The sequence below is a fragment of the Schistocerca serialis genome, chromosome 1 (assembly GCF_023864345.2).
Source record: "Schistocerca serialis cubense isolate TAMUIC-IGC-003099 chromosome 1, iqSchSeri2.2, whole genome shotgun sequence".
Lineage (NCBI taxonomy): Eukaryota > Metazoa > Arthropoda > Insecta > Orthoptera > Acrididae > Schistocerca > Schistocerca serialis.
In genome coordinates, this window is record NC_064638.1 from 1,285,607,468 (window position 1) to 1,285,634,525 (window position 27,058).

At 36.0% G+C, this 27,058-nt stretch overlaps 1 protein-coding gene across 1 annotated transcript in view; it reads left to right on the forward strand.

The window, feature by feature from the left end:
* Positions 1-25,036, forward strand: part of LOC126419676 (macrophage mannose receptor 1-like) — a 63,715-nt gene extending 38,679 nt beyond the window's left edge. The window contains exons 4-5 of the mRNA XM_050086865.1: positions 10,827-11,225; positions 24,662-25,036. Of these exons, the coding sequence (XP_049942822.1) occupies positions 10,827-11,225; positions 24,662-24,828 (566 nt within the window). The 3' untranslated portion in view covers positions 24,829-25,036. The remainder of the gene's footprint in view (positions 1-10,826; positions 11,226-24,661) is intronic.
* The last annotated feature ends 2,022 nt before the right edge of the window (positions 25,037-27,058 follow it).

Consider the following 27,058-nt stretch of genomic DNA (forward strand, 5'->3'; position numbering starts at 1 on the left):
AATCTAATGATTGTGTCTAACTAGAAGTCTGTAAATATATGTGTATGCAAATTAACTTATTTTAAATTGCTCTAAACTTGTAAATACTTAAACATGTCCTATAGTCTTGTAAAAATATTATCTACAGATGAATAAAGCTACTGTCATACACTGTTATGAGTACTGAGGAAGACTGACATAATGTCTAAATCGGCATCATCTAGAGTATTAAAGTAAATACCATTGGCTTGTGTGGCTGTGCACACATTCCACATAATCCCTCAATAATTAGTTATAACGCTATGCTCTATGTCTCTGTAGTTTTAATTATTTTACGTGGACATCGATTACATGAGTCAAGAAACAGCAAAGGTGACATTTGGGCTGTGGACTGTATGTGGGTTGGATGACTGTTTATTCGTCGCAAGCAAACCAGTATGGCTTACTATACCTTCCAGGAATGTTCTTTATAGTGTTAACAATATGAAAAATTCTAGTGACGATAATATGAGAATCTCTAAAGGGTGTGACTGTCATGTTGGCAGAGGTATAGAACAAATTATACGTTCCTGATTCATAAAGGAAATAACGTGCATTGAGAAAATTTGGACCATTACCTATTAAAATTATTGTTTATGTAATGCTAAGATCATTCTGTTATATGTTTACTGGAGAAGTAATACTAGCTGAGATGGTGTTCATCATGACATCTTTAATGGTTTGGATACTAAAATTGGAATACATTAGTGTTATATTTTTAGGTGAATGTGTACATATTATGAAAGACTGTAGTTTTAATGGATTATTTGGTAATGATAGGATGCAATATCATGCATTGATACTCTACTTTATAACAAAACTGATAAGCACCACCTGTAATGATCTGCTAATGGCAGAAATATGTGGCTGTTTATTCCTCTAGTCATTTCGTCAACCTAATTGGTGGTGTCAGAAATATGTTTGTAATTAGTTGTTAGAATGATTATCAAATGCACAACCCTCCCCAGATATTTTTTTAAGTATGCTAAGAATACGAAAAAATTGTAACGACAGTAATTCTGATAATGCAAAAATGAACTCTAGTTTTCTTGCTGGTAACGATATAGAGCAAGTTATGCCTTTCTGATGTGTATAGGAAGAACTGGTTGTCAAGCAGACATAGACCATTCGCTATTTAAGTTTACATATATGTATCTCCACGATCGTTCTGCAGCTTGTCTACTGAGAAGGTAATACTATTGTAGATTAGATGCTGTTGATCATGATTCTTTTTAGGCGAATGTAACCTAAAATTAGAATAGATACATTTTATAGTTTTAGCTGGATGTGCACAGGGTGCAAAAGGCTATATTTTCAATGGATTATTCGGCAATGGCGTTATATTATACTTTTAAAAAAAGAAAGACAATCAGGACCTACAATGGTTTATAAAACTATGTGCTGTATGTCCATAGTTTTAACGTGGAAATCGATTACACAGAAAGCAGCTATACAGACAGCTGTTTCGTAGCCATTGTGATTGTGGAATTCGTAATTACTCCATCGGATGGTTGAATCATCTCATCTGCCCAAGTTTCTCCTAATAGAACCGAGACTGGGAAACTAGGTACACCCTCGCAGACATGGTTGGCAGAAAGACAGTCTTTCGGTATGTGTTACACTTCCACTACACAGTGCTTACGTCAGTATGGTGTTGTAAATAAACAAGTTTGGTTGATCTTCAAATCATTAACTATTACATGGATAAAATGTTTAGGACTTTCACGGTGTGTTACGACAAAATAAGAGATTTGATCAGCAGTCTGAGGCACTTACCACGTTCGATTAATGGGCCTGGGCTATAATTCAAATGGTTCTGAGCACTTTGGTACTTAACATCTGAGGTTCAAAAATGTTCAAATGTGTGTGAAATCTTATGGGACTTAACTGCTAAGGTCATCAGTCCCTAAGCTTACACACTACTTAACCTAAATGATCCTAACGACAAACACACACACCCAGGCCGAGGAAGGGCTCGAACCTTCTCCGGGACCAGCCGCACAGTCCATGACTGCAGCGCCAGAGACCGTACAGCTACTCCCGCGCGGCATCTGAGGTCGTCAGTCCCCTAGAACTTCAGAACTACTTAAACCTAACCAACCTAAGGACATCACATACATCCATGCCCGAGGCAGGATTCGAACCTGCGTCCGTAGCAGGGTGATGATTAGGCCATAAAGGCCACAAAAATAAATTTAAGCATACTCAGGAGGTATTTTGCATTTTGGCTCAGAAATTCGTTTATACTATAATAAGATACATCTAGATTGAACTGCTTCAGATTTTCTTTAAACTTAGTATGTTTCCAACCAGTTCTTTAATTGTTGGTGGAAGGGCATTAAAAATCTGGGTGCCACTGTATAAAACCCCTTCTGCACCATGCTCTTTATTTTTAGATCATAGTGAATGACAAGTCTTCTTCTGGTTTTATAATTATGGTTCAAACTATTGGTTTTAAATAAGTCGATATTTTTTCAAATAAAGCACACCTGGGAAAAGTGTATTGAGCAGTTCTTATAAAGATTTGAAGATCTCTAAATAGATTTCTGCACGAGTGCCTAGGATGTACTCCACACATAATTCTTATGGCTTGCTTCTGTGCATGGAACAATTTTCTTGCTCCAGTTGATTTCCTCAGGATAATACACCATAGTTGATGGAAATAGCCAAAGTATACAGTTTTTATTCTTGTCATCTCCCTACTGTCTGATATGATTCTCAAGGCTAATGTTGCTGAGCTTAACGTTTTGCGCAGATAGTTAAGTTTACTGTCTATATGCACACCCAAGACTTTGAAGAACCCATCTTTAGACTCTCATGTTCACCCATTTTCAGATTCATTTCATTGGTAGCATTTGTATTAGAGGAAAAAATAACATAATTTGTCTTCTTTAGAGTGATGTAAAGACCATTAGTTTCGAATCATTTTGTCATATCTGCTAAAGCCTTATTTACTATCTCATTTGACACATTCATCCAGGGATTATTATGGTAGTGTCATCAGTGAACATGATGATATTGCCATGTTCTGTGCATAGTGGCAGATATTTTTATAAATATTAGAAAACGAGGCGGGCCAAATACTGAGCCTTGAGGTACTCCAGTGGCAATGGAGCCTCAGTCTGAAGACACCTGTCCACCATGATTACTTTCTGCTTTCTACCACACCGACAGGATTCAAGCCATTTGCCTACTGTTCTACTCATTCCTATGGTGTTGGTGTTGGCTTCATTCAGGAGAATATGATGATTACACTGTCAAAAGCTTTTGACAGGTCACAATATATTCCAACTGTCAGCATATTATTATTTATGGATTCTAATTCACTGTCAACTAATGCACGTATTGCATCCTTAGTTGATACCCCTTTTTCAAAAGCCAAACTGGCTGCTGCTGAGGGTGCTATATTTACTAAGATGATCAACCATTCGGTTCTGCACCAATTTCTCTAGTGCCTTAGAAAAAACTGAGAGTAATGAAATGGGTCAATAATTTTCTCCTTTTTATAAATTGGTCAGATAAGTCCATATTTTAGCCTATCAGGGAATATGCCTTCCTCAAGTGACATATTACAAATATAGCTGAGGGCTGTACTTATTTCTCTACAACAATATTTCAATAATTTGATGGAAATGTTGTCAGCTCCAGCAGAGGTTTTACTTTTTAAAGTCAAAATTACTTTTTCTATTTCTTTCACTGCCGTTTTTCGAACACGCGTATAGTCTATTTCGTCAGTCAAATTCTGGATCTTTGTTTACAGAAGCCAGGCACTGAATTTGATTGTTGAAAATATTAGCCACTATTTCAGGATCATCCACTGCATTGCACCCTTTTCTTAAACTAGTAATTTCTTGGCAGCTGAATTTTCCCAGTCTCACTTTCCACATATTTCCATATGGTTTTGTTTTTGTTATCAGATTTATCAAGTTCCTCTTTTAAGTACAGGTGTTTGTTTGCTGTATCACTTTCCTGAATATCTCAGAGTAAACTTTATATTGCCTCATCATTTCAGAGTTGTTAGACAATCTGGCTGACATATACAGTTATCTTTTTGTTTTCATGAAACTTTAATACCCTGGGTAATCCATGGCTTAAATGTAGTGTTACACTGTTTTTCTCAGACTCTTTTCTTTGGAAACATTTCCTCAAAAAGACTTATTACTTGATTTATAAATCTTCGTTTGAACTGTATACTTCAGACCAGTCTACTAACTGTAGCTTCTACCTATATGTCTCCATTCTTTCTTTATTTATTAGTCTCAAAGTTTTCCACACAGATCTTGGTTTTATCTTAATATCAAACTGAGGGATAGTGACAAGTACAGCATCATGGTCTGACAACCCATGTAAGACTTAACTGGTTATCAAGCTGCTGTGTCTAGATTTATCAACAAAAACATTATCAATTAGAGTACTAGAATGGTCAGTTACCCTAGTGGGAAATTTTACTATTTGCCCTAAATTGTAACAGCTCATCAACTGCTCTAATTCTGTTCTGTCACTACTTTCAGTCAAGAAATTTAGATTAAAGTCACCTAGTAATATGGCTGAAATGTGTTTCTGTATACAACTTTCTCAAATCTGCTTCACTCTTTTTGAAAAAGATCCCGAGATTCACTGTAGGTACTCTGTAAATTTTTAATATCACAACTGGTCTCTTATTTGCTGTTAGCTCTATACCACACACTTCAAATTGTTGCTCAGTACGACAACTGCTTAAGTTTTGGTCTCTAAATTCAATGTCATTTCTAACACAAATAATGGTTCCACCCCCTTCCATGATGGATCTACAGTAACGGGATGCTACACTGAATCTTTGGATACACAACATTTGAATACCTCTAGTGACATGGTTTTCAGTCAAACACAGAATGTCTGGTTGCTCTGTATCATTTATACCCATTACTAACTGGTCTATTGAATTTTGAATTCCCCCTAGACCTATGTTCTGGTAGAAAATTGTGATAGATTTAGACACATTTAAATTTGCACCATATTCAGAGTAAGGCTTAAATATCAAGGTAATTTCACTGTGTTCACAAATTGTTGATTTGAATTGTGGTCTGCTACATCCTCTTCCTATGTGTAACGTTTATAAGAGACTATCTTGCTAACTGTAATTGCCTGAGGAGGTTCACTGGGATGTAGTGGATCTCAAGCTCATTTGGAGATGCTAACTTTTTTGTTCCTCCTCTTTAGATGTATTCCACCTTGGCCTTACATTAACACTCAAAGATGTCCTTGGTGATATTTTTGAGGCTGGATCTGCTGTTGTCCTTAGTGGGTCTCCTGTAGTTACTGCTTCTGGTTTCCATTGCACATTTCTTGTTGTTGTATTTCGAACATCTTCATCTTGCTTGAGTTACTATTTTTGTGCTGGATGCTGCTGCTGGTATCACATCCTGGTTTAGTCTTTGGTAGTTTTGTTTAGCTGTTTTCTTTCAGATGTGAAGGTGTAGTACAATTCTGTCTCTTGGCTCCTCATTTATCTGTCATCACTGTTGAGTTGGATAAGTCTGTTTTTGCTGTTAATTTTTCTTGCGATTTCACTGTCATATTTGGTGAAAGGTCTTCACATTGTATGTATGTTAGAGCTGGTATTTGCAGATTGGCATCTACTGCTAGCTGTATATGTCTACATAATTTCTCTTTGCCTCCCATTCGTAGGTGAAGTTCATGCTTTGTATTATCGTTTCTGCTGAGGAATATATTGACGTTCATTACCTTTACATTCTCTTCTTTGACAGGTCACTTCCTTAAAGAAGGCTATAGTTACATTGTGCAACATGAAGTCTTACATCACATTCATAAAGGGAGGAAGATGCACTATCACGAAATAATGAAAGTTAATAAACATATGTCCATTTACGCAAGATTAGTACTGAATGATCAGAGACAGCTCCCTTACTCTCCACTTGAAACTCCAGATACTACCAACTGTGTCATCCAGACCACTTTGTAGATTACTCCTCCTACTCAAATATACAATTTTTCGTAAGTTTCAGCTATTATAGTTTCACTTGTCCTCCTAAAAATTTTGCTTTGTGTAATCACAGTTTTTCACCTAACTGTTCAATCTCACTTATATCATTTTAGTTGTCTGTTACGTTGGACCTATGAAATGTAAGATTATCTCATTCAGCCATGCCATTACAATGTGTCAACAAAATTTACTATATTGTACAATTTATTTTTCTTCTCAGAACTGTTGTTCTATTTGTATAGTTCATTATTTAGTGTGTCATACATTTTGCTGATGTTAATAGTTTTACGTTGCATTTTACTGAAATAATTACTCTAGTTTTAGTCCTGTATCACACATTGACAATTGTAATTTTTGAAAACCAGCTGAGACACTTTATAGATCCACTAGTTTAAAATTTTCAAACCAACAAAAATTTCTCGACTTATATTTCTATCTGCCAATGGTACAAATGGTTAAAATGGGGACTTAACTTCTGAGGTCATCAGTCTGCTAGAACTTAGAACTATGCAAACCTAACTAACCTAAGGACATCACGCTCAGCCATGCCCGAGGCAGGATTAGAACCTGCGACTGTAGCGGTCGCGCGGTTCCAGACTGTAGCGCCTAGAACCACTCGGCCACCAAGGCCGGATCTGATAATGGTGTAACAGCCGAAAACAGGCTTGAAAAGTAAAATAATAAATATTGTAGAATATTACACCAGTGTCATGTGTGTTTTCATTCTGAACCCTTAGTTAGTAACATCTGAAAAATTGGCGTTTTCAGTAACATCCGTCTGGACAACTAAGATGACCAAATATTTCAAAGAATTTCCACTGTAGTGAATATCGTAAATAAATAACAATTTAAAAGCTTGATGAAAAATTAATATCAATATTTCTGTTGTCTTTCAGTCACATTTTGCAATACAATACGAAAAAATTATAGCATTAAATACAAGTTTTTCCATGAAATAGTATATGAAGTATATTGTTCCCTTGAAAAATTCACGAGATTTAGTATTACTGTGTCAAATTAAATAGTTTCTAAACTTAACAAGTGTTTTCTCAAATATCTTGATATACATGCAAAGAAATGGAAAAAAATTACAAACTTTCTATAAACATTTTACATATTTTCATGGATCACTGGAAGCGATTGGGTTTATCACATTTCACACACATGTATGCCATCTTTCTGCTCAATGTGTAGAAACAATGACGATAGTTTTCTCTGTTTCCTAGCGTGTAGCTTATTTTTGTGCTTTTTGGATCCCATTTCTTTGCTTTTCACCAAAAATACCTGGAATAATTTTCCTGAGGTCATCCAGTAAGTTTGGAATCTGGAGCCTTCTCTGCATATGACATCTGATTAAGTCCATTCCTATGCTCTTCACGAACTCAGATCTTGACATCGTACCTTTTATGAAGTTACATAACATTGGCATTTGCACAGCTCACAAATATTAGAAAGTAAAATACTGCCAGTGGCTATCCTGTTCTCTGGTTAGCTGAGTAGTTGCTGCACTTCATGTGTAGAGCATCTATGCCAGATTTTGTGGCATTACAGAAACTGATAATTGTTGCTACTTTCGTCAGTATACGCAGTGTGGTGCATGAAAGAAAGAGCTAAAACTGCCTTAGAAAATTTTGGAACAAAAGGCAATAGTGTAAGATCCTTAGTAAAACCATAAATACTGGAGCTCATTTCTTTCTTTGCGTTGGGAAGAAACTCTTTTGGAACGTCTATTTCGTTGCATTTTAGAATTCCAACATATGTCAACCAGTTTTTCAGCAGCTTCTTACACAATTTAATGGAGGAAAACCAATTGTCTGCTGTGATCTTCCTCTTTGTCCCATACAAGCTTTTGGAAAGACGAATCACAGACTGTGTTGGCCTTTCCCCACATAAACGTAAGCATTATTCAGATATGAAGAATGTGCATCTGTGAGGCAAATGAATTTTATGCCATATTTAGCAAGCTTCTTGGCTATAAATATTCTGAATCGGCATCTGCCTCCAAATAGGATTAGACTCTCATCAACACATGCAAGAGCCTCAATCAAATATACCTTCTGACAATTAAAATAAATATGTTGGAAATATTGGACACAGTGGCTGCAGGATCATCTCTTTTCCTTTGTTTGTGAGTAGATACAGCATCAAATCTGAGAGCCCAGTAAAGCGTCATGTCGTTTTAGAGGCATGGTTGCATGACAAATAGGACGTCCAGTACAGTCATTTGCGAAAAGTGATGCCAAGTTTTCACATCCACACTTGAAAATAGAACATGGAAGCATCAAACCAGTCAGTGCCCCAATTTCAGTTTTGTCTGTATCTTTATAACTGGAAATCTAAGGATTTTGCAATTTATTCCTTATCACTTGTACTTTTGAGTTGGTATGTACTACTATCTCGTCCAATATCTCAGTGTTAAAAACTGAACGCCATATTTCTTGTACATCTGGATCGTTACCTAACTGACTGGCAGGGTCTAACCACAATGACAATCTAATTTTTATTACATTTTTATTTCGTGTTTTAGTACCGCAATTGGGTGCACTGGAACTCCAACTGGAACAATTCAGCTTGCCATGATAAATTGCGTCGTTTCGGTGTTATCATTTTCCCCATTCTGAAGAGAGTCAACATCACCTTTTTCATTCACAGACGTGCAAATAATATCATTGACCTCTATTTCTGAATCACTGTCACGATTTGAATCTGATACGTGATCTTCCTCAGGATCATAAGAGTCGTCTGAATGATAACCATCGTCACTTTTCTCAAACTGATCTGAAGCCATCTGTTCCATTCTTTTGCTTCCTTGGGCCACACAAGGTATCTCTCCACTAGTAGCCGTCTACAGGTAATGAGATATTTGAAAAAAAGAGAGTATGACACAAAAACGTCCTCACTTAGAGTAATATCCATCTGTCAGACAGAGTAAGTATCTTACCTCTACAGTAACATCAGTCTGTGAGATGATGTGACTGACGTTTGTGCACGAGTAAAACAATACTATCATGGAGATGAAACAATGATGGCTACACAGTAGAAAGTTCTAGTTACGAATGAAGGTAGCTGAAATATCAGATCCAAGTAACAATGCGCGCCTGTCAACAATACACTGAGAGCTTTTATATCCTCCCAAGAGACAGATGTTACCAACTAAGGGGTAACACATTGCAAGTTAAGGTGTTTGGCGGTTTTGATTACACTAGGATTATGGCCAAGTGGAGAGGTTCTTCAGTCATCAGTTTGAGCTCTGCTCTGGTCGATGAATGGGAGTTGTCAGTTCTTTGAAGGTTATGAGAAGATATGTGACTGGTGTTATGAGGTTGAAGGAACGATTTACTTAGGACGAATGCGTAAATTTATGGCTGGGTGAGGGCTTTATTGAGTAGGGCTTTCTATGTGTTTTGGCAACAATGGTACTGCCCTGTTTCATGTACAGAAACTATGATGTAAAAGTATGTAGGTTAAAGTATGGTCTTTAAGCACAAATCTGTCTTCCTTTCTTCCACTGTGAAAGGACGTTCCATTTTATTTTTGAAACTGGAGATCGGAGCATGCTGCCAACTGATTTTTTTGTGATTTTACTTCTTTTCCTTGTAATCATTTCTCGCTATCTCAGTAATGAATTACTTCACAGTGACGATTACTTCAAATTATAAATAAATATAATTGCAAACATTTTGTTTGGTACTTGACCTTCGTGTTTCCATTTGAAGTACGTAACATGGCTGAAGAAAATGCTGTTTGTTAACTGTAATTTCTAAGCCATTCAGTGGACTTGTTAATTAAATAACTCACTGATTCAGAAACTGCTCCATCTCTATTTTTAACATGAAATGGATACGTATATCTGTCTCACCATTGTACTAAAACCATTGTCTCCTTTTTTTCCTTCCAAATTAATGGTAAATGTAAAACTTTTGTTCTACTCAACATACTGCTACAACCACATGAAGGTGTGATATCTAACTATAACTGCTTTAGAATGACACTGAATATTTAAAGTGAATACGTCCTGCTGCCTAGTTTAATGACTTACCCTTAAGATTCAGTTGTGGTACCAGAACTAATGTTTATGATAACTTATTCAGAATCAGAGATGGACTACAGGCCAGCCTTGTGCAGGTTTGGATAAGGGAAGTAGCTGTGCCCTTTGAAAGGAAATCATGTGTATATTACTGTTATTAATAATAAATGGTACACTCAATCATTCAAAAATTTAGATAGGGAAATGTCAATAATTTTGATTGCAGCCAACACTGGAGACAGCTAAGGGTTACTCAAATATCCAAAGAATGTATTCATATTAAGACTAAACTGGAAGACTTTCGCTCAAGGCAAAACAGAAATGAGAAGACTGATCATGTGATTTCTATCTTCATCAACAATGTGTTAGACAATATTCTAAACTATAGAACAAAATGTTTAGGAACTATGCATAGTGTTTATATGTCAGCCACCAGTGTCTCATAGAATTGTTTCTGTGTGTGGTAGGGTTTGTTTACTTTTTCTATCATTATTATTAAAAGTAACATGTGAAACTCGGTTCTTTATTAAATGTTTACAGCTCTTGTACCATATTTGCGTCTCTTGATAAAATGAATTTAATGACGAAAGTATTGTGTATTGGTAAACTCCATATGTGCTATTTTTCATACTTCAGCGACTCAGTTATTTCTCTTGTCCTATATAGTTGTTGTTTGATGTTACCCATGTCTCCATACGAGATTCCAAATCACTATATATTACCTGAAATGTTATGTGTAGTTTCAGACTCATTCTTCTTTGCATTTAACCACAGCAACATGTAACCATACTGTTCAAGGTAACCCTGCGCCAAAACTACCGTGGGCGAAAAACAGACCGGACAACTGGAAAGGTGGTGAAAACTGTCTACATATACATGCTAAGAAGGGCCACGTGAACGATATTAGCTGCTTTACATATTACACATTTATTTGTGAACGCACCCTTCGTAAAAATGTACCGAAAGGTTACACATATTATGATTTACCTCGGACCTTCTACAAGTTATACAAAGAGGAGAAACCATTTCACCTTGCAAAGAAGACATGTGAGGATGATGGAGGGAAGCTGACGGCCCCAGAGGATTGGTTCAAGGCTTTTTCTGTGCTTTTTGTTATCAGAGAAGTTGGATTCCACGCAGACTTTTATGTCGACTTCTCTGACGAAGCTGAGGAAGGGAACTTCGTTACAAGCGAAGGTACGTCCAAAAGTGCTCTTGAAATCTCTATCCTATTTAGCACAAGATAGAAGTATTTCTACTCATTTTACAGTGTCGAGAGCTTCTTTTGAGTATTTTAGAGTGCATTGCAATTTTGAAAGTGACATGTTTGATAAGACATGTGGAACAATACAAAATGCCTTATATAAGAATTAGATACAACAGATAGTTTGGATGCCCAGTCACCCTCAAACACCATGTAAATGACCCAAAAAATATTATCTTTCCTTCATTCATTGAGTATTTTTCACCATTTTTACCACTATTTTCATCATTTTTAACATTTTTCCCCCACAGCATTTCCCACAAAAACCATGTAGATGACCATAATTTCCCTAACATTTCTCTAAAATTTCCCTATTTTCTAAAAATTTTAGCAGACATGATGCTGTTATGAATTAATGATTATTCATGTTGTTTGAGTGCACAGTTAACCACACTTCTAACACATCCACATGTAACTTTTATCTTATTGTAATATTTTTAAATTTGGTAAATATACTGAAAGCCCATCATTTTTATATTTAACGTTATGAAATTCTTCGCTATTTTTTTTCTCAGTGATTTGACCATATTGCTTGGTGTTGTCCATTTAGAGATTATAAACATTAAAAAATAAATCTAACTCATGGAATTCACATAGGCACAGCCCAAAGGCAGTAACTGCTGAAGCAGGCACGCTAATCGTCACAGCACCACAGTGGACCAGGACTCTGAGTTGGAACTTCGAAGAAACCTGAGAAGGATAAGAGACGAGATATAGTAGAGAGAGAAGCTGAAAGTCACTCTGCAATTTCCTTCATGTGGGAAGAAGGTTCTGTACTTTTTGAGATGAATTCCATAAGCTCTAGTTCATTAGGTGCTGTTGAAGTAGGACACAGTCCAGTGACTGCTCCAGCAGCTGGTAGTGAATTACAGATTGCAGAACTCATTACCATTATTTTCACAAACTTTTTCACTCCTTTGTATCTCAGCTAAATACTTCCATCCTCGAAACATTAAAAATCCCAACCACTGATCAATTTCGAGTACCTGTCTGACAAAATAAATTCAAATTAATTAATGAGTTCCATTCAAATTTTCTCTCCATATCTAGTGTTCAAATATTCACATTCAGTAATGATATATAGAATGTTTAATTTCAACTCACTTATTTTTTGAATTAATTAAAACTGCTTGTGCTGTTGAGCTTCTTCAGTAGACTTTATTTATATAGAAATAAAAATTAATAACAAACTTCATTCTCAAAAAGTGCAAAACCTTCATCCCACATGAAGGAAATTGCAGAGGGATTTTCAGCTTCTCTCACTTCTATTTCTCATCTCTTATCCTTATGAGGTATTTTCGAAGTTCCAGGTCAAAGACCTGTTCTACTGCAGTGCCATGATGATCAACATCGTAATGGTACCTGCCCTTTTTCATTTGTCGCTGGCCTTCTTTAATTGAAGGGGCAAAGCTTGGACGGCAGCGACGTGATGAACAATGGTGATGATTTGAAGCCGAGTTTTTGGCACTCCTTACATCCATTGTGGGTTGTGGGTTCACCAGCAGGACCAAGCTTTACCAATGTGCTTATATGCTGCAATACAGCAGTAAAAACTACATTCTGAAATGATCGTATTCCCATCATGGTGATTTTTTAGAAGAGATGAACCTTAAACAACACATGAATGTTAGTATCAACACGCAAATTATCATTAAAAAAGAATAATATGCATGTAAAATGAAGTATGTTTCCAAATTGATTTAAATGGAGCTTGCCTCAATTGACAGATTTTTCTAAGTGAAACTAAATCCAGTACGTTCACACTACTGTTCACAGATTGCACCATTGTATGTATTAAAATTTAATAGTTCACACTAGAATTCAAAGATGGCACAACTTCATTGGCATCTTCTTGACAGTTTTCTTGTGTTAGGTTCTTCAAATTTATTTATCTGGAACCTTTTTATTTTTATGGATAATATAATTCTGATTAAATTTTCAGACAAGAAAAGTGACCATGAAAAACCACTACCCACACTACATGGAAGTAAGGTGTGCTGCTTAAGGGGGAAATTCTTTTCTGTTAATTTCTCACCCAAATATTAACCGATTTCAAAAATTCAAAACGTTAACATAACCTACTCAAAATAAGGTATCCAGAAAAATAATGAGTAAAATCAGGCATCATCTTGTAAGTTAGATACTAAACTTTTCAGTTTAAAAATTATCATTTACAATTCCCTGTTGTGCATAATATGTGAGATTCTCTTTATAATACATTGTTACATGTGCAAGTGTTGCTATCGGAATTTTATCATTGAAAGTGGCACAAAGTTTCGTAGAGGTTTTCTGTGTAGCAACAATATTCTTTCTACACATCACATTAATCATATACATAGATATGATAATATATTATTAAATTGTATGGATTCGTATCAACATTGCTCTTCAAGTCTTTTAAAATCACGAACAGCATTATATGCTTAGAGATAATTATGTGGTACATGTAAAAATTCAGTAAATGAAGCAGGCAAAAACGAATACAAACGTCTCAAAAATGAGATCAACAGGAAGTGCAAAATGGCTAAGCAGGGATGGCTAGAGGACAAATGTAAGGATGTAAAGGCTTAACTCACTAGGGGTAAGATAGATACTGCCTACAGGAAAATTAAAGAGACCTTTGGAGAAAAGAGAACCACTTGTATGAATATCAAGAGCTCAGATGGAAACCCAGTTCTAACCAAAGAAGGGTAGCAGAAAGGTGGAAGGAGTATATAGAGGGTCTATACAAGGGCGATGTAGATGAAGATGAAATGGGAGATATGATACTGCATGAAGAGTTTGACAGAGCACTGAAAGACCTGAGTCGAAACAAGGCCCCCGGAGTAGACAACATTCCATTGGAACTACTGACGGCCTTGGCAGAGCCTGTCCTGTCAAAACTCTACCATCTGGTGAGCAAGATGTATGAAACAGGCGAAATACCCTCAGACTTCAAGAAGAATATAATAATTCCAATCCCAAATAAAGCAGGTGTTGACAGATGTGAAAATTACCGAACAATCAGTTTAATAAGCCACAGCTGCAAAACACTAACACGAATTCTTTACAGACAAATGGAAAAACTAGTAGAAGCCGACCTCAGGGAAGATCAGTTTGGATTCCGTAGAAATACTGGAATGCGTGAGGCAATACTGACCTTACGACTTATCTTAGAAGAAAGAATAAGGAAAGGCAAACCTACGTTTCTAGCATTTGTAGACTTAGAGGAAGCTTTTGACAATGTTGACTGGAATACTCTGTTTCAAATTCTAAAGGTGGCAGGGGTAAAATACAGGGAGCGAAAGGCTATTTACAATTTGTACAGAAAGGAGATGGCAGTTATAAGAGACTCAAATGGCTCTGAGCACTATGCGACTTAACTTCTGAGGTCATCAGTCGCAGTTATAAGAGTCGAGGGACATGAAAGGGAAGCAGTGGTTCGGAAGGGAGTAAGACAGGGTTGTAGCCCCTCCCTGATGTTATTCAATTTGTATATTGAGCAAGCAGTAAAGGAAACAAAAGAAAAATTCGGAGTAGGTATTAAAATCCATCGAGAAGAAATAAAAACTTTGAGGTTCGCCGATGACATTGTAATTCTGTCAGAGACAGCAAAGGACTTGGAAGAGCAGTTGAATGGAATGGACAGTGTCTTGAAAGGAGGATATAAGATGAACATCAACAAAAGCAAAACGAGGATAATGGAATGTAGTCGGATTAAGTCGGGTGATGCTGAGGGAATTAGATTAGGAAATGAGACACTTAAAGTAGGAAAGGAGTTTTGCTATTTGGGGAGCAAAATAACTGATGATGGTGAAAGTAGAGAGGATATAAAATGTAGACTGGCAATGGCAAGGAAAGCATTTCTGAAGAAGAGAAATTTGTCAACATCGAGTATAGATTTAAGTGTCAGGAAGTCATTTCTGAAAGTATTTGTATGGAGTGTAGCCATGTATGGAAGTGAAACATGGACGATAACTAGTTTGGACAAGAAGAGAATAGAAGCTTTCGAAATGTGGAGGTACAGAAGAATGCTGAAGATTAGATGGGTAGATCACATAACTAATGAGGAAGTGTTGAATAGGATTGGGGAGAAGAGAAGTTTGTGGCACAACTTGACCAGAAGAAGGGATCGATTGGTAAGACATGTTCTGAGGCATCAAGGGATCACCAATTTAGTATTGGAGGGCAGTGTGGAGGGTAAAAGTCGTAGAGGGAGACCAAGAGATGAATACACTAAGCAGATTCAGAAGGTTGTAGGTTGCAGTAGGTACTGGGAGATGAAGAAGCTTGCACAGGATAGAGCAGCATGGAGAGCTGCATCAAACCAGTCTCAGGACTGAAGACCACAACAACAACAACAACAACATGTAAATTACACATTTTTTGAGGAAATATTTCATTTTTTCAACTTTTCAAATGCAGGTTTCGTAGCATAACATGATCCTGCTGTGATGAATCAATCAGTTGGTCAATTTTTATGACTAGGCTGAAACGCAACACAGAGTAAGGCATATTAAATTCCATTTTAGCTGTAGTAATTTGTGATATGTAGCTCGAAATGCTTCCTACCAGATAAGCAAACAACTTCATAAGTTGCCTGTCAATTGAACGCTACAGGAATATTAGGATTTTTCAAGACAATTTTTGTTGTTCAAGCTCATAACTCAGTCTGTATTTAATGATAGTCACACGGTTTTCCACGTTTCCTACAACAATTATATCTTCTTTTGGAAGAGTATCTTTTACCTCGACAACAGCTTCATTGAAATCAGCCCATCTAAGAATAGCATCTCCAGCACTTGAACTCCATGTAAAAATTATGATATGAACACCTTCTCACACCACTTCTTTATAATAATTAAAAATTCAGCCAAGTACATTAAGTGGCCAAGGCATCATGTTTTTCTTATTTATTATTTTATCATTGTGAAATATATGACCTTCCATGCATATTTCATTAGAATGAGATGAAGTAAAATGCAACAAAAGGTATGAGCAAAGGGTGTTCTCTTCTAGATGAAACATAATACACTTTCTTTATGGTCATGAAGTGAAATAGTTTTGCTACATAGTTTGTGATTAACTTCTTGCTGGATTTTCCATCATATGTTCGATAATCATTTCCATCATTGTGACTAGTTCTAAAACTAATGTGCAGCTGATCATGATTGTGAAGAAACCCAACCAACACAATGTTAATCTTAATTCAAGTTTTTACACTAACATCACTGAAGTCAAGTTAACAGTTATTGTTATCTTCTAAATTTTACAATGAAATGGAATAAATGAAGGATGATACGGTTCATAAGTTATTAGTGCAACAAACTCAACATTAGGCTTGAATGAAGCAATAAAGTTACAATATTGATGAAAGTGCTTACTATGGTTAATATACATTCCATCAGCCAAATTAAAATTAATATTCATAAATTTGAATGGAATTATATTAAGAACTTAATTAGCAATAGTTTTCTCATTAGGAGAAAAACTTTAATTATGAAGTCCTAGAACCCTTGCAGTGCTATCTTCTATATCTACATACAAATAACATCACTCTCTATAGTAACACTTTTTACACCTTCACCTTCTTTAATGTGTGTATTAAGCTTTGTCATGTGAATAAATTTTCACATGTTATTGACCAATAGTAATTCCCATTATTTGCCCATCACACTAAAATTTACAATTTTTAATGTAATATTTGGAGTTAAAAAAGTTGTGCAAAATCAAACTAATGTGACACTGTTACAACTATCTCCCAATAGGACAGTCGGTCTACTTTTGTGAATTGATAACTTACCACAAAGCTTAATTAATCTACTCATGTACTAGCAATGAAGAATTATGGATTAAATGAAAATCAGTTGAGTCTGTTTTAGATGCTGCAAAACAGATTGTGAACCAAAAATCACAATTCCAGAGAAACAATTAAAAAAAAAGCATGGCAAACATTTACCTAATTCCATTTGATGTGCAATAATAAGACCAACTGAATGTGGAAAAGCAACATTAATAACCAGTAACTTTATTTTAGCTCCAGGATGGTTGAATTGGGATGAGATCAGCCTTGATCTTTACCCTAAAAGTTTGGATCAATCGAAATATCTAGGGTTTATAAAAAAGTTAAAAAAAGTAGAAGACAAACATGAAGAGAAGATTACTACTTTTATTGGAAACAACGACGAAATTATACCACTGGATAAATGTCAAGATAATTCACCAGAAGTATTCAATGATTTCGTTCTTGAAAATCGGGATGCAGTTAGTGAATATTTTTCTAGACACAGACACAATTGAATAAGACTGATTCTATTTGCCTCAGACATAGTAAAAGATATCAAAGCAACCAGAGGGAGAGAGATAACATAATTTTTTTGAAGATCTTTAGGCAGGATATCACAAATTCAAATAATATTTACCACAGGTTTGTTGGTGTAGATTTAAAGTTTGATCATTTAAATGAAATGTGCAGTAAATATTGGAATAAGTATGAATTTGGACTTTTTACAATAGACATGACAAGGAAATCTAAAGACAGTCAGTACAGTTTTAAAATATAATCATTCTTAAATATCTAACACACAGCATAGCAACATTTTCGATCCAACACAACAACACGTGAAAAGCTTTGTGTTATTTAAATTTTGTGTTGTCTAGATGTTGGCAAAGAATGACCCACAAGTTATTAAAAAGGCAAAGAAACAGAAAAGGAGTTGAAGAGTTGAAAGAAGGAGTGAAGCTTAGGAAAGAACAACCAAGAACAGATTATGAAAAATATAAAATAGAAGATAAGCCTGTTACTGGTGCAGTCAAACAAGTAAAGCAAAGAACTAAAAGTTTAGATGACAATGAGCTGAACGCTGTCAAAGAAAACAGAGAAGTTGGAAAACAAATGATTCCTTACACACACTATGATGCCACTCCTCATCCAGAATAATTCTTAGATTTACCCTAAATTAAATCTTACGAAAGTCTGAAGTTTGATTACACAGTAAGTCAGTTAGATATATAGGATGTACTGAAGAAATGTGAAGAAGAGGATAAGCTAAAAGGTTGACTATCATATTGGATGATAAAGCACTATGGATCAAAACAGTGTAAGTGAAAGAATATGGCAATATATCAACAACAATGAAAATAAAATTTTTAAATTGAAACATGTTGGCCACTTTAAATTTGTTGGTTGTTTGTCAGTTGAGTTCCATGGAGAAAAATAAAATGGAGGTACAGGTGGACTGATGAATCTTATAACTAAAAAGCAGGTAACTGAATATGATATGAATAAAAAACTGGATGTTGTTGATTTATCAAGTTTTAAAGGTATGCAGCATATGTTGGCAGTTTTGTATTCTGATAACAATGCAAATAATATAAAATGAAGTAAAGGTAACAAACACAAAAGTTTGAACAAATCAATTTTTGATGTCTATTTCCCAAAATGTAGACAATTACAGCCAATTTCAAATCCTTCAGATTATTCAGATACGAAAACAGGCGAAGGTTTAATAAAAAGGTATACAAAACAACCAGTTGAATGATGTATGTGGATTAATCAATAGATTATCAGAAATCATGGTGAAGAGAGGTTGGAAATAAAAATTGTCATAATGAATGAGTAGGCATAGTTCAGTGATATCATTATCAGCAATCCAAAATGAATCCATATCTGATTAGATTTTTCAGCAGCTTACTACACACACTATGGAAAAGTGAACTACATGGAAAAGGGTTAGCAAAATTGGGCTTTAAATAATTTGCCAATCCCAGAGTTGCATCTAACAGACTACACATACTGTGGACCATTTACTAAACAAGATGGAAGATTAGCACAAGGTTTTGAAAGGCATAAATCATTACAAGAAGATTGTAAACAACATGATATTACATAAAGAGATCATAATGATGTATACTCTAGGGATGCTGCAGATACACAAATTCATTTAGAAGCAAATCAAAGAATTATCCTTCTAATGCTGCATTTGATGAAAAAGTTGTGGTAACAGCAGTTAGAGGAATAGTATTGATGAAAATGGTTGTGATTTATACAATCTGATTCTAGATTGCTACCTAGTGGCAAAACTAAAGCAAAATCACTTAACATTAAACTCAGTAACTGCACAGTACCGGTAATTTTTTTGCTGATGTTCAAAAGAGTAATGGAGTAAGTAGAGAAATGGTTGGAAATTTGCTCAAGATACTAGGCATAACTGCTATAAAAAATTGAATATCTAATGAAGGAGAAAGAAGGATCAAGATTAACAAAACAGGAAGATGGTTTCCTTCTACCGATTTAACTGTCAGAATTAGGAGCAACTGGTTCATTAGCAAGTAGAACAGCAGCTAATACAAAATCATTTCATGACAAACAGGAGAATGATGCATACTTGGCAGAACAAAAAAAGACAAACTGGCAATAGACAAGAAAGGAAAAGGGTTAAAAAAATAATCAAAATGTGTGAAGTATTTTGACATAGAAAAACTTGCAAAGCAATTAACAATTAAAACTTTCATGGTGTATACATGATTGATGAACTACCTGATCATCCTAGAGAATACATATCTGGAGTGGTGAATGTAAATACAACTGATAATGTTGGTACACGTTCAATATGTTACTGTAAAGCAAAAATGTAAAATTTTTATTTGATAGATTTGGGGCAAATACTCCTGAAGAACTGGTTGAATATTTTGGTTCAAGTGAGTTGTACTACAATGGACAGCGAATTCAAAATTGTGATGAAGTCATCTGTGGTCATTTGTGTATATTCATGCTAAAGTTATTGTTAGTTTGGTAATATTCTGACCACAATCAGTGAGCTTTTTGGAAATAAGCAGCAGCCTATAGAATGCATGATTAACATGCAAAAAAATCTGGAGGATTAGAAAATATCATAAATGAATTAGGATCAAAAATCGAAAATTTAATCAAATAGTTTCTTAAAGAATTACACAACATCCTTAAAGTAACAAAAGTATACGTTGATTTTAAAAGTAGAAGACTAGTAGATTTAAAAAAATGTAGTAGGTAGTTATGATGCAGTTAGCAAGCAATATGTATAAAATGAACTAAATTATGTTGTTAATAAAAATGAATATACTGCTGTGCTACACAACTCTTAAAAATTACTACACAAAAAAGGAAATAGAGAAAATATTCACAGATTATCACATAAAAATTGATTCCATGCATTAATCAGGTAGAGAGATTACAAAGTAAATTATATGATAATCAAATAACTGAATTAACGTTTATGACTGGAAACGAAAATCAAACATAATTTTGAGCAGGATTTTAAGCTCGGAAGAGTTCTTGTTCTTGAGAAGAATATAAATTACGACTTGACACTGAATGATTTTGATATCACAGTAAGTGTACCTGATAAGCTACATGTAATAAAGAATGATAAAAATCTGCAAATATCAGTGCATAAATGAGATTTTCTAACTATAAGATTAAAGGATATAGTTAAAACTGTGCCAGTAGATGTAAAAAAAATTGGTTTATTAAAATTTTAATTCATATAAATGGATCAGTTCTGGTGTTCAAAGTGTAGAACATTTACTGAAACAAATCACCCTCAAAGACTAATAACTAAACATAGAAGACAGAGAATTGAAAGTCTCTGCAGAGTATGAAAGACTAGAAATAATAAGTTTGTTGAAAAAGATTTGTTGGTGATGGTGTGCAGCCTAATATTTGTGAAGATTTCACCAATAAATAACATAAGCTGATGATAAAAAATTTTAAAAGAAGAAGTGTTGTCTCATTTGGTATAGATGATCTATGGGAAGCAGATCTTATATAAATGGTAGTGGGAAGTTGAAATCCACCTCAAAAATAAATGAAGGGTTTAAATATTTATTGACTGTTGCTGATGTGTTTTAGAAATCTGCATGGGCTATTCCAGTTGAGTATAAAACAGGTAAAAATGTGGTTGAGGCCTTTGAAAAGATTTTAACTATGAGAACCCTAAGAAATCTACAAACAAATAGTGATAGGGAATTCTACAATAAAGAATTTCAAGAACAAATCAAGGAACACACCTTTTACCATTACTCAATTTCTATAAGTATCTCTTGTAGAAAAATTTAACAGAACACTAAAGGAAAAGAATGTGGAAAAAATTTGCTCTTCAAGGTTGATACTTTGTTGATGAATACAGCAATACAAATCATTCAGCAATAAACATGAAGCCAAAGGATACGACCAAAGAGAATTGAGAAAGGCTTGTTGTAAACTGTTTATATAGCCCAAATATGAAATGGGTGATAAACTTAGTATCAGCAAACTTTATGGAATATTTCCAAATTATACACTACCAGCAAGTCAACAGAAGTTTTTGAAATTGAATAAAAATATTATTCTTTCTAATCCAATCATGCACAAATTAAGAGAGTTAGATGAAGCAGAAGTAAAAAGAATTGTTTATCAACAATAATTTCAGAAAATTAAACATCAAGATACATATTTTGTTGAGAAATTTTTGAGGAGGAAAGGGTATAAAGAGTATGTTAAATGGTTATGTTTTGATAATTCAAACAACAGTTTGGTAAAGAGAGGAAAAATTTAAGATTTTTATATATAAATAAAACAAAATTTCCAATCCCCAATTTCAGTGTCTTATTTGGAAAATTATGTCAATATTTGGAAAGCATGGATCATATTAGCAATTGTGACTATCTTCAAGGATTTTAAGGAAATTAAGCATTGGAATACACATTTGGTGAATCTATGAAGAAATTACCCGCTCTTCTTCTAAAAATAGATGAATAATAATTTCTTTATTTCTTATGGCCCTTAAAAATAGTTGATCGTCAAGTTTATTATGACTATCTACCAAAAAAATTAAAAGATTATATCAATTATTATGTAAACCTTTTACATTCATTCACTGAAATTAAATTAGAATATGCCTGCTTGTGATATGAAATCTTCATCCAATAATCATAGAACAACAAACATATTTCTCAATTTAATATCTTCTGTAGGTGTAACCAGAAGTGGTTGCATTTCTCTTATTCTTTCATCTTCCTCACTTTGTTGAACAAGTTCGAGTTCACTGTATACAGGATGTTTTAAAAAAAAGTGTCGAGTACTTTGGGAGATGGTAGTACACATAAGAACATGAAAAGTAAGTCCAATAAACAAGGGTCCGAAAACGCATACTTTCTGCGATAAACACCTGTTTACAGGAGGTGTTCAACGTGATGTCTATTCATGACAGTGCACCTCTCTCCCCCCTGGCGTAACGAATGATGCAATCCCTGAAGTATGCTCGCTTGTCACTGTATCTGCTGGCACACTTTCAAGACACAACCCAGTAGTTTATGCACATCGTTCACTGGTGTGGCATAGACCAATTCCTTCAAGTTTCCGCGTAACAAGGTGTGCCCCCCCCCACCCCCCTGCTCGACCGATTGAGCCGTCCTGAAACTTACGTGTCAGATGTTCACGCCCATTGTGTGTGTTCGCTGCAGCAAGATAGTCCAGTTAATGCGCCCCACTTAACCTTTACGGTAGCACAATTAATCCATCACCAAGCATGCCTGTCCATATGTTGATTGGGAGTCAGTGTTGATGCCCTTTTTCCTGAATTGCTTCAGAATTTACATCTGCCCATACATGCTGGTTATGGAAATTCGCATCATGGTCCCTTGTGAACCTCGCCTCATCGGTGAATAAAATCTTGTTAAGTGAGCAATGGATCTGTGGCAAACTTCTGCAAGAGCCATTGAGAGAATCGCCATCTGCTATGTTGATCCTGTGGCCTTAGAGCCTGAACTTGCTGTAGATGACACGGGTACAGCAATTGCTCATGAAGTAGTTCCCAGATAAGAGTGTGAGACACGCCTTCTGCTGCTGTTAATCCTCACACACTGGTCCCAAGGATTTCTTCCACCCAATGTAGCCCATGCTCCTTTGTGTCAGACATGCGGACTGTGTGTGGACTTCCAATGTCAGTCTTCTGAGGTGTAAGGGTACCTGTATCCCTCAGACGCTGGAAAAGTCTGCCAAACAGCTTATTAGAGAGAACTCTGTGCTGTGGATGTTTTTCAGCGTAGAGGAATCGGCCTCGCAGGCTATGTCCATTTGCTGAACCATAGCAGAATATCATATCTGCCATTTCATTTGTGGAGTAGTAGGCTTCCATCGCTAACAAGTGATGGAAGAGAGAAAACGCAAATGTACTACACCTTTTGTACATACAAACAGCACAATAACAGTAAACACATAAGTGAATCCGGACTTGTTAGAAGGATAAAACACCATTATATGTACCCAGCGTTCACAGTGTTGTACAGTGAGACACACAAACACAACGAATACTAACATAGTTTACAACACGACTCGAACCACTGCAGCCATCTAATGGCAGGTAGAGTACTGTGCATAAGACGCATAATACCTTGCCGACATTTGATGGAGCGCCAATGCAACGACTGTGTTAATATCCGCAACCAAGCATCGTGCAGCCATCCCTATAAACAAGTGTTTATCTCGGAAACGTCCGCCCCTGGTAGCTGGGTGGTCAGCGCAACGGAATGTCATACCTGATTCGATTCCCAGCTGGGTCAGAGATTTTCTCCGCTCTGGGACTGCGTGTTGTATTGTCCTTAGCCGGCCAGTGTGGCCGAGTGTTTCTAGGCGCTTCAGCTTGGGACCGCGCGACCACCACGGTCGCAGGTTCGAATCCTGCCTCGGGGATGGATGTGTCTGATGTCCTTAGGTTAGTTAGGTTTAAGTAGTTCTACGTTCTAGGGACTGATGACCTCAGATGTTAAGTCCCATAGTGCTCAGAGCCATTTGAACCATTTGTATTGTCCTTATCACCAGCATTTCATCCCCATCGACACGTAAGTCCCCGAAGTGGCGTCACTTCGAAGACTTGCACCAAGCGAACGGTCTACCCGATGGGAGGCTGTAGTCACACGGCATTTACTTTTACATCTCGGAAAGTATGCGTTTCCACGGCCATTTTTATTGGACTTGTTTTTCTTGTTTAGATGAGTAATACCACCTACCAAAGTATTTGCCCGCATCTCGTGGTCGTGCGGTAGCGTTCTCGCTTCCCACGCTCGGGTTCCCGGGTTCGATTCCCGGCGGGGTCAGGGATTTTCTCTACCTCGTGATGGCTGGGTGTTATGTGCTGTCCTTAGGTTAGTTAGGTTTAAGTAGTTCTAAGTTCTAGGGGACTTATGACCACAGCAGTTGAGTCCCATAGTGCTCAGAGCCATTTGAACCATTTTGAACCAAAGTATTTGATGCTTTTTTTGAACACCCTGTGTAAGTCTGTTAATCGTTTTTAATTGACGACTGCAACCTCTAACAAGTAGGTCTAGATCACAAATACGTAACGTAAAATACCTTGCTTGCCTGTGTACACAGGCTGGAGGATGGAGGACATGGAGTTTCGCAACTGGAGGCCCGACGACCCGGACAACGGTGCGCCCTTTGGACCAGAGAACTGCGTCACCCTCAATTGGGAAGGCTTCTTCGCGGACATCCCGTGCGAGTCCACACAGCCCTTTGTGTGCGAACTCAATCCGTTCTAGTGGCCAATCGACGTTTTCCTCTAGAGCCTCATGTCTTGTCTGCCATAAGGCAAACTACTGCTACACTGTCTGTGGAACACAGATCCGAATGACTGCACACAGCATTTGGGAACTGCCTTTGAACTATTTGTAACATGTGGAACAATTGTGGGGTACATATACTACTCGAGACAGCATTGTGATTGGAAAATAAATTTGATTGTCATAATGGAGCGTCCTCCTTATCAGTGAAAAGTAAGTACAATAGGACCTTGACAATCCGAGCATGCTCAGAATTCTCTCAATGGCATTCTATCGAATATGCCGGATTATCAAAGTTATTTTTTAAAATCTGGTTTAAAAAGAGGGATATAAACAAAATGTACACTTTTAACATACAACACAAGTAACTTAAACATGATAGGACAGCCTAAATAATCGAATTTTAAAAGTTTGTATTACTATCGTATGAAAACAAAAATGAATTAAAAGTCGAATACTTGGATTACTTTATTAAATCAGGTTATGGCCCAAAATTTCAGAAAATATCAACATACATAAATAACTTTTTGTATACCAGTTACAAAATTAAATAGGTACCATTGATTTGAAAAGATCAAGATAATTAACAAATATTGTTACCAAGAATTTGGTGCAGTTTAATTGGGACCACTGTATTTATGAATACTCTGACATTGTTGAGGATGGTGTCTACCATTGACAGTGTAGGTGAAATTTTCTTCTGAGCGCTCTGGGACACTGCAGAAATGCTGCAAGCCGTCACTTGCTTTAATCGTAAACATATGTCTGAATGATGCTAAATGTTATCATCCTTAGATGAAGAAAAGTAGTATCTTCTCAATAACCTTAATTTTTTAATATGAAATTAGTGATTTTACTCATGGCACTTTTGTTGCCTATGCCTGCAGTCACTTTCAGTATTCATACTAATAATCAAATTAACTGATTTAATAAGATTGAACATTCAATTGTTGGTGTACCTGTGTACCACCACAATAAAATAAAAGCAATGAGTAGTTGAGGGAGTATTAATGAGAACAGTGGCGTATATAAGTTTACAAAAATAATGACAAGTTTAATTTATCCTTTAATAACTACAACAAGCTGATAAATCTTACACAAAAAAATGATAAACACTAATCGGAAAAGGGATGATGCTCTATTTGTAAAGCATTTATTAGGGTGGAAACTACACAAATTCTACCCTGAATTAATCCCTTTTACAATGCAATATGATTTTGTTTACATGAATCCACTGTGGGGTCCAACTCTATTCGAACGGAATCAACTACAACCAAATATAGCAGAAACTATGGTTCACCAGAGAACAGGGAGCTGAGAATATTATTTAACATCCCTACATCAGTGCAGCAGTATTTCACGCTTTCACCTTGATTCCAGAGCCTGCAGCAAACAGCGCAAGGAGTGGTGCACTGCTGCAGCTGTGATGTTCTGATGCATCGTGTTTACTGGCCTGGCCAAACTAATTTGACTCAGAGACACAACAGTGCATGCTGGAAATGTCAAAGGTCAGACGACTGACTCAGCACAAATAAGTTCATTCTCATGACACACGATATGTCCGAGATGATGTGCAGTTCCATTGCTGGTACAGCTGGAAACTACCACAGGCTGTTAGTCCACCACAAAATACAGACCACAAGTCTGACCTACTAGGGTTAGTCCTGAAGCTCTTCACCAGGGGAGGATCAGAAGACAAAGAAGAGCAAAGAGTCATTGCCACTTTCCACCAAGCTTTACTACAGGAGCGGAATCAGCAAAAACGAAACCACCCCCATATTGTACTGCTGGCTTCAGGGAGTACCATTATTATTTTTTGATGTAATATTTGGAGTTAAGAAGTTGTATAAAAAGAAACTAATACTACATTGCTATAACTTTCTCTTATAGGCGCAGTCAATCTTTCTCTGAGGGCAGATGACTTATGACCCAATTGAAATGATGTATTCAAATATAAGAATTCAGAGAAGAGATTAAAAAAATGAGATTGTAAGCTTTTATTAAATTCTATGCAATGTACAGTTAAGGACCAAGTAGATGTGGAAAAATTACATTAACGATCGATAATTTCATTCTGGCTCCAGGATGGTTGAACTGAAATAAAATTAATCATTCGTATGTTTATTCAGAAGGGTTAGATCAACCAAAGTATCAAGAATTTATAAAAAGTTATAAAAAGTTGAGATAAAAATAATGAGAAAATTACTAC